The following is a 9,213-nucleotide window of genomic DNA, read 5'->3' as shown; positions in this document are numbered from 1 at the left end:
GGGAATCTGCTTGCCAACACCGCACCTCATCTCTTTCCGATTGGCTCCCCTCCGGGCCCACCAATCACCGGGCTGACTCCCCCAGCGACGAGAGGGAAACTGCAGGGAGATTGGCTGCAAGGGAAGCCAAAGGGGGAAAGAAGCCCCTCTCCCTCACCCCTCCAGCATATTATCCAATGGGAAAAGTACCAGTGGCTCTGAAGACCCAAAAACAAAACAAAAAACAAACGCAGGCACCGAGCAGGATGTGCTCAGATAAAATTGGAAGAGCCTCGCTATCGTTTTCTCTCTTCTCGGCCCTCCCCTCAGTAACTACGCACTTCTTAAATCTGTTCCTTTCCCTGTCCCCAGCGTTTGATCCAGTGGCGAACTCTGCTGTGACCCCACCGGGGACTAGGGTTGCCCAGAAGGAGCCTGGCATTTCAAAACCTAGGGCCTTTGGTTTCGAGCCAGATTTTGACGTGGCGTTTTCCATCTCTGCAAAATGGCTCTAGAAATAATAATCACACACAAAAAGTAACTTCCTCTGCGTCATTAACATGATTGTGATTCCGTTCATCCGCTAGAGTTTTCTAGGATTTTCTCTTTATCTGCTCAATATTTGCCCTCCTTCGGATCCTTTCCTCTCCCTTTCCCCAGTGTATGCTTTTTAAAATTGTATTCTGGATTTTGGGGGGCCAGATGGATGGTCTTTCGTGAGGTAGGGTGGTGAGTTCTGGCTTTGGTCTGGGATTCGCATCAGGGGCCTACTCTTCATTTTGTAACCCTAACCAAATCACTGCCTTTTTCTGAGCTTCAGTTTCCTTTCCTCTAAATTAGGGATCCTTAAGACATGTAGGAAACTGCCCATTGCAGCCTTTCTGTGGTAGCAGAAAATTGGAGGCAACCTGGAGACCCATCACCAGGGGAATGGATAAGAAAAATGTGATATATGTAGAAGATGGACCACTAGAATGAATTAGATTTACATACAGCAGCAAGGCTGGATCTCTAAAAAACAGAATGTTGAGTGAAAAACGAAACAGAACAGGATTTAAAGTACAATACTGTTTATGTAAATTAAAACACATAATACCATATATTTTTCACAGATACAGATATATGTAAATAAACACATAAACGGTGAATTGGAAGGACATACATTAAATACACGAAAGTGGGTGCCCATGTGGGAGGGGGGAATTGGATCAGGGATGGGTGATGAAAGGACGAAACAAAACAAAAGAATAAAAGGGACTCACATGGACCAAGGATGATACAGTGTGCCAAGAACTGAGGAGTACGGTCAACTCAATTCTGTGCACCTGAGAGAATAAGTAAATAAAGTAATTGAGTGCCTAGGGAGCAGGCTAGCTGGGTAGACTCCCGGGCTTGGCTTTGTTCCCCTCGTAACATCCCTCCTCTGAATTTAGTCAAAGCTTACCAAAGCCTCAGCTGTATACAGTGGACTCTTCAAAGGGGCTTCCATCCCAGACTCAGCAGTCCGTCCAGAAGCCATTACTTTGTAGGGGGCATTTTCTAACCCCATTACTTCACCCTCAAGCATAATCCCCAATTCCCAGTCCCTATTCTCCGTTGCGGTCCACTTTCAGGAACACTTCATTTGTGTTTTGAAGAGGAGACTGACAGAGGAGTTGGGATGGTACCTGGGGGTTCCAGGCTTTGGGAAGAGATGGGATTCTCAAGTATCCTGCCCCCACCCATGTTCAGAACCTGGGCCAATGGGGCAGATTTTATGAAATGGGAGTCTACCCTCTTGCTGCATACATATGTACGGTTTTTAAATTCTATTCTCCGACCACTCAACCTCCTGCTGCAGGGACATACTCTAGTCTGTCTCCTTTCAGTTAGGTGCATACGTGTATGTGTGTGTGTGTGCGCGCGCGCGCTGTATGTCTCCACATCCAGGTATTTGCACATGTGTGCACCAGGCAGTGCTGCCTCCCCACACAGAGTCACACACAGTCTTACTCGATCATATCTCCCCACATGTGGTCATGCAGACAGGACACACACACACACACACACACACACACACACACAGAGTCAGAAAGAGAAAACATCCAATATAGCATTGTTCTTTTCAGTTTTCCATTTACAAAATCCAATGGTGAATCCAGGCGGTTAGAAAAAAGAAATGGAGGAAAACCCTCCAGAATGTACCCTATCTACTCCACCCCTGTGGTCCCCCCACCCCACTCCCTGGGAAAGGCACACCCATCACTATCACTGAGAGAACAGGCACCCCCCCCTCCAGCCTCTCAGCCACTCTGGCCTGCCTTTCCAGGGCCACTCCACAGCCAGGCTTATTAATGTCTCTCCTGCCTAGAGTGCCCTCCCCATTCCTCTTGGGTCAAGGCTTCCCCAGTCCTGGGACTGTCTTGGGGGGTAGAGAGGGAGCTTAGGACAAGGGCTTCTATCAGAAAGGGAAAGGGGTGTAGATAAATACAGATCTCCCCCTCCCCCAGGAAACGAGAGGGGGACAAAGAATCTGGGCAAGACCAGGCAAAGGAATGCCAGCTTGGCTCACCAGTCCATAAGAACTGGCCATGATGTGAGTCCAGGGTGGACTCTGCCCTGGGAGGGAGGCTTGGGCTCTCCCACCTGAAGAATCTGGCTGTAGTCTGCTCCACTTTAGGTGGAGGGAAAGAAGGGGAGAAGGGATGTTCAGGGGAAGGAAGTTGGGGGCTGAGGGTCCAGAAGGCCAAGGGCTACCAAGAGGGGCTTGAGGCCCCTGAGGCTTGAAGGGGACAAAAAGAGGTCAGAGAGTAATGGACTCAAGTCCACAGTGCCTTAGAGCTTATACCACTATGTATTATGCCAAGGCCACCCCCCAACTTTTCGTCTTCAGGACAATAGTATGAACCCAGGAGACAATTCTGGGGTTGAGTTCTGCTCTGACCCCAGACACTGGTTTCCAGTTAGTCTGGGGAGTTTGGCTTTCTCCCTACAGTTCCCTGGGGGGAATGCTCCTGCCCGTATGGCACCCACATCAGCCCTAGTGGGGCTGGAGTGGATTTCCTTCCTCAGGAAGAAGAGTTGGGGGCTGGGGATCCAGGAGGCAGCTTGAAAGAATGCAGCCAAGCTCAGGTCTCTTCAGCTCGAGGCATGCAGCTGACATCCCATTCTTCACCTAGCCTGAGCCCATTCCAAGGGTCCTTCCCCTCCCCTCCTGGTTTCTTGAACAAGAAACACTTAGGAGGTTTGGACATGGTGGGGAGGGAGAGGAAACTAGGCTTGGGACCAGGGTTAGCTTAAAACAACATTGCACACAACATCGCAATTAAACATCCCTGCTCCCTGGGGACCCAGCACCCCCTTTGATCCCTGTTGTCAGCAGATGAATTTCTCCTTAAAATCCAGGTCTTGCTAAAGGACTTGGAAGGAGAGGGTGCATGGGAGCAGAGGGGGCAATAAGAGCTCTGGAAGTCTATTTTACAGGACAAATGTCCCCCTTCTGGACAAAGTCAGGAGGAGAGACATTAAAGCAAGAAAGCCTGTCTCCTCAGCTGTTAGTAGAAAAACCTGCATTTTCAGTCTTATTTTCTTTTCTTGAATTGTCACTTCGGAGAGAGAGAGGAAGAGAGAAGAAGAAGAAGAAGAAGAGGAGGAGGGGGAGGAGCAAGAAGAAGAAGAAGAAGAAAGAGAGAGAGAGAGGAAAGGAGAGAGATTGTGGAAATGGAAGAGGAGGCGGCGGAGACAGGCCCCATAGAACTAGAAACGCCTCTCTCCCAGTCCCCCACCCCAGTCTCCAACCCTGGGGAGGTGTTGGCAAAGGTGCCTAGATTCCGAGTAGTTTGAGGGGCTGGGGCTGGAGCTCAGAAAGAAAAGCTCCTGCATGGGGCCCACCCTTCCCTTATTGTTGGCCCCAGCAAGGTAGCCATGACCTTCTCCCTGCCTGACTGCCTACCGGCCTGCTTCACATGACACAGTAGGGTTCTCTGGGAGCCGGGGCACCTCCTGTGCCCCAGCAGGGGGCGTGAGTCCTCAGGCACTTCTTGAGGTCCTTGTTGAGCAGGAAGCAGACGATCGGGTTGACGGCAGCCTGGGCGAAGCTCATCCAAACAGCAGTGGCCAGGTAACGGTGGGGCACGGCACAGGCTTTCACAAACACTCGCCAGTAACAGGCCACGATGTAGGGTGACCAGAGGAGCAAGAAGAGCAGTGTGATTGCGTAGAACATACGGCCCAGCTGCTTTTCACCCTTGACCTCGTCCATGCCCAGTAGCCGCCGGCTGGCTGCGTGCCCATTCTGCCTGATACCCAGCAGGGTTGGTGGCATGGGCCCACGGCCAAAGCCAGCGATCCAGTTGGCAGCAGCCTGGCCGGTAGCCCCAGGACCATGGAATGTCCAGTTCTGGCTGATGGCTGGCACCATCTGCACTGGCTTCATCTTGCGGTGACGATACTCGAAGAGGAGCAGCTTGCCATAGACAGCATGTGTGGCTGCCATGAGCACAGCCAACATAAGCATGAAGCCCAGCGTGTCATTGGCCTTGAAGTAGCGATGCTCAAAGATGCACTGGTCCTCCTCACGGATAAATTTGTAGGTGCCCACATCAAAGACGGGTGGGAAGGCCATGGCCACAGACAGGGTCCAGGCCATGCAGATGACAGCTGCGCATGTCCAGAGTGTCATGCGCTTGGCGTAGAAGCGGTGGTGGGCGATGGCCATGTAGCGGGTGACGCTGATGCAGAACAGCATGAAGGCCGCATGGAAGCAAAAGAGCACGGCCATAAAGGCCACGATCTTGCAGCTGAGTGCACTGAAGGTCCATGAGGAGCCGTGGCGCACAGAAGCCAGCACAAAGGGGAAGCAGACGGCAGAGCGTATGCCGTCAGCCAGGCACAGGTCCAGCAGAAAGTAATAAGGAGCCTTGTGCAGGGCACGCTCCTTGAGCACCAGCAGGGACAAGATGGCATTGCCCGCCAGGCTTACACACATGATCAGTCCCAACAGCACCAGCTTCACATAAGCTGATGCTGATGGCGGGGACAGTGCGCCGCTCACCTCTTCCGGCTCTCCAGTAGTGTTGGCCATACTGAGGGGGCAGGGGCTGCTCCCAACCTTACGGGATCAGCCAGTCCGGTATTCGATGGGCCCTGGGGGACTCCATCAGTTGTCCTGCTGGGCTGCACCTGCAAATGGGGATAATGGGGGAGAGACAGACAGAGACAGAAAGATGAGGGCAGGAGAGAGAGAGAAAAACGCAGAGGCACAGAGACAGAGCAAGAAAGGATAGAACAAAGAGAAAATGGTGACAAAGATATAAATAGATACAAATTGAGACAGCAATGGGAGGTGAGAGTGAGAAGAGATAAGAAGAAACAGGACCAGAGAGACAGGGAGAGAGGAGGGAGAGGAGAGATAGAGATAGAAATGGGGGGAGAGAGAGAGAGAAAAAAAAAGAGACAGTGAGAAACCAGTGGAAAGGAAAGGTGAGGAAGAAACAGAAAGGGCAGCGTTAGTGGGTCTACATGGCCCCCACGCTTACTCCCCGGCTGGTGTCAGGTCCTGCCCCTGGCCCACTGCTGCTCCTACCCCCTCCTTGCTGGGTGAGGGGGTGCTTCACCTGTCCGGCTGTCCTCGGTTACCTGTTTCTTCCATTGGTGGTTCTGTGGGGTGGGGGTGTTGGTGCAGCTCTTCTCCCCCTTTGCAAAGACCTAAGGTTATGTTCTCCAAACTGTTTTTGACCTCTACCCATAGTAAGACATACATTTTACATTACAACCAGGTACACATACACATGTGTGCACACAGATCTGAACTAAAAGTTTCAAAAAACGGTATTGATCCTGTGTGTCATGTACCCCATTAGTTCTATTCTATTTCATGACTTTTTGTGAATGTTGGTAGCCACGCATTAAACAGGTTTTCTTATTCACGATCAGGAATGTGCTTAGCATGCTCAAAGAAGGGTGGGAAGTCCAGATTGTGAGTCTAAAGATGTGGGTATGCTTGTGTACTTTCATTCATTGAAAAATGATTTATTGAGTAGCTACTGTGTGTCAGGCACTGGAGGTACAGCTGTGAGCTAGATAGACAAAGGTCCCTGCCCTAATGAAGCTGATATTCTAGATAATACATAAATGAACTATAGTAGGTCAGATGATGATAAGTTCCTTACAAGAAAGGAGGGAAAGGGGATAGAAAGTGCTAGGGGTGGGGGAGGTATACTTTTGGATGAAATGAACAGCAAAGGCTTCACGGAGGTATCATCTAAGCAAAGACTTAAAGGAGGTGAGAGAGTAAGCCATGTGGGTATTGGACGGAAGAGAAGTCCAGGCAGAGGGAACAGCCAGTGCAACACCCTGAAGTTGGACTACATGTGGTGTATTTGGGGAAGGGCAAGGGGGCCACTGTGCTTGGAACAGAGTGAGCGATCAGAAAGTAGTGGGAGGTGAGGTCAGAAAGGTGGTGAGGCCAGATCATATAGGTCATGGTGAGGACCTTGCCTTTTACTCTGAGTGAGATGGGGGCCATGGGAAGAGAAGCGAGGTCTGATCTGATTCGGGATCGCGCAGCATCCCCCTTGCTGCTGTGAGGAGCACAGACCATGTGGAGCAAAGGGGGAACTGAGGAGACTGCACAGGAGGCTCCTGCAGTATTCAGGTGAGAAATGATAGCACTACACGCCCCTTGCCCTGCTTTATTTTTCTTCCTAGAATTTATCTCTTCTGGTGCACTATATAATTTACTTTCAAAATTCGGTTTATTGTCTGCCTCTCCCTGTTAGAAGAAAAACTCCACAAGGGCAGGGATTATAGACTCACATGCTCTTCTCTAGATGAGCAGTACATAGCATATGGTAGACCTTCAATTAAAGGTTGTCAAATCACTTAATTGTTTGAGGGACTAAATAGGCTGGTGGCTCAAGGAGGGCTGCCTGGAGGCACCCAGGTAGGATTTGGTGAAAGAGCAGCCTGGCCAATACAGGAGTGGGAGGGCATGGGCAAAGCTTGGTGAGGGGTGGACAGGCCGACTCCTGGTGTGTGCAAGCTGCGGGCAGGGGGAGAGGGAGAGTGATAAGTGAATATGGTAGGTTCCAGAGGGAAAGCAGCAAGGTATCCTGGGCAGAAGCTGGAGAAGCTCAGAACTACTGTTGGGGCTGAGATGGGTTGGAGGTTGGGGGTTACGGGCTGTATGGAGCCTCTCTACCCTCCCCTTCCAGGAAAAAGGTCACCCTTCTGTACTGTTTCCCAGTTGGCTCCAACCTGGCCTGCCACAGCCACCTCGGGACAAGTTTTTTTTTGACGGCACCCCGAGGTCTCAGACATGGTACCAGTAGGCCATGAGAAAGTGCCAGGACAGGGGCTTGGGAGAAGTTGTCAAGGCCTGATAGCTCCCACAGAACTGTGGACAGGCTGACAACTGTGTGTGTGTGTGTGTGTGTGTGTGTGTGTCTGTAAATGTGCACACACATACAGACACACACACACACTCCTTAGCCTTGAGGGGAAGCAGGGGGAAAGCATTAGAGACAGAGATTGAATGTAGAAGAGAGTCAGAGACACATAGAGAGTGACAGAGATGAGAGGTTTGTGTGTGTGAGAGAGACAGAGACATAGGAAGGAGAAGGGGAGAAATAAACAGAGAAATGGGAGGGAGACTTACACACCAACAGGAAGAGATAGAAATAGAGACAGAAAGGGGAAGAAGAGTGAGAAAAAAGAGACAGAGACACACACAGAAACAGAGATAATACGAGAGACAAAAAGTAAGAGAAAAAGAGGCCGAGAGAGAGAAGGAGGGAAAGAGAGAAAGATAGAAAAATGAAACAGACAAAAGGAGAGAGGGAAGGAGGGAGGGAGAAAGAGAGAGAGGAGAGGGATAATGCCAGGAAAGAAAGAGAGAACAATATAGAGATTTAGAAACCGGGGTTGAGACAGAGGCAGAGATAGAGATAGAAGCAGAAACAAAGATGGACATAGAGAGAGGGAGACACAGAGAAACACACTAAGATCCAGAAGGTGGATACTTTGTAGTCCAGAGTCTCAGCGAAAACAAAAACAAATGCTAAAATGAAACAACACAAAACAATAGCAGCAAACAAACAAAACTCTGGTGTTGCCTAGTAAGCTGGGGCGATTCTATAGGTGAGGAGAGGTTTCTTCTGAGCAGACTGGCAGCCACAGCCTGGACCCATCCTAGGCTAAAATCAGTGCATGCACATAACACATACGCACCTGCTCATGCCCAGATACCCTCAGAAAGATACACAGACACCTACACACACCCTCACACAGACACCTAGCCTACTGCTATGGAGACCTACGGACAGCAGCCAGCTTACACATAGGGACCTTGCCTCGCGTGCACATGCACACAGTACATCTTGTATGAGGCCTCCTTCCCACAGGCACTGAATACCCTGTCTAAACACCAGCGCTTCCCATAAGTGTCCAGCAACTGACGAATGGATCAAAAAGATGTGGTTTATCTATATGATGGAATACTACATGGCAATGAGAAAGAATGAAATCTGGCCATGTGTAGCAACGTGGATGGGACTTGAGGATGTTATGCTGAGCGAAATAAGTCAGGCAGAGAAGGACAGATACCATATGTTTGCACGTATAGGTGGATTAGGAGGAACTTAACAGAGGACCATGGGGGGACGATAGGGGGAAAATAGTTAGGGAGAGGGAGGGAGGCAAACCATGAGAGACTCTTGAATGCTGAGAACAAACTGAGGGCTGATGCGGGTGAGGGAGAGGGGAAGGGGGGTGATGGGCATGGGGAAGGGCACTTGTTGGGATGAGCACTGGGTGTTATACGGAAACCAACTTGACAATAAACGAAGGAAAAAAAAAATTGAACACCAGTGCTTCCTCTTCAACAAAGGCATTACTGCCCCCTAGGGGACATTTTGGAAATTTGTAAGAGCATTTTTGGTGGCCACAATGCTGATGTGTAGCATGTGCTTCCAATATTCTGGGGTCCAGGGCAAGGATGCTGGCCATCCAGCGATCTCTGGGTCAGTCCCACACAGCCAACATATGTCCTAAATGCCCTAGGACTTTGGACTTGTAATGAATTGAACCTTGAATCTAATTGTATTTCACATATAAATACAAAATTCCCCCTAATTTAATATACCCTAAATTCTCCAGGAATATAGCTGTCAAGTAAATCCAGAGGTGATTGCACTTTCTTTTGGGGAGCACTTTCTTTGAGTTGTTCACTATTTCAGGAAATCTCACACCTAGGCC

The 9,213-nt window shown here is 49.9% G+C and overlaps 2 protein-coding genes across 2 annotated transcripts in view; both read right to left on the bottom strand.

Annotated features, from left to right (window-relative positions):
• TSPYL2 (TSPY like 2) overlaps positions 1-2,551 on the bottom strand; it is a 9,907-nt gene extending 7,356 nt beyond the window's left edge. Inside the window, exon 1 of the mRNA XM_077748293.1 lies at positions 2,531-2,551. Within this exon, the coding sequence (XP_077604419.1) occupies positions 2,531-2,551 (21 nt within the window). The remainder of the gene's footprint in view (positions 1-2,530) is intronic.
• Positions 2,265-9,213, bottom strand: part of GPR173 (G protein-coupled receptor 173) — a 22,042-nt gene continuing 15,093 nt past the window's right edge. The window contains exon 2 of the mRNA XM_077748289.1: positions 2,265-5,139. Within this exon, the coding sequence (XP_077604415.1) occupies positions 3,920-5,041 (1,122 nt within the window). The 5' untranslated portion in view covers positions 5,042-5,139 and the 3' untranslated portion in view covers positions 2,265-3,919. The remainder of the gene's footprint in view (positions 5,140-9,213) is intronic.

Source organism: Crocuta crocuta, unplaced genomic scaffold (genome assembly GCF_008692635.1).
Source record: "Crocuta crocuta isolate KB4526 unplaced genomic scaffold, BGI_CrCroc_1.0 scaffold1307, whole genome shotgun sequence".
Lineage (NCBI taxonomy): Eukaryota > Metazoa > Chordata > Mammalia > Carnivora > Hyaenidae > Crocuta > Crocuta crocuta.
This window is presented reverse-complemented; position numbering and strand designations above follow the sequence as displayed.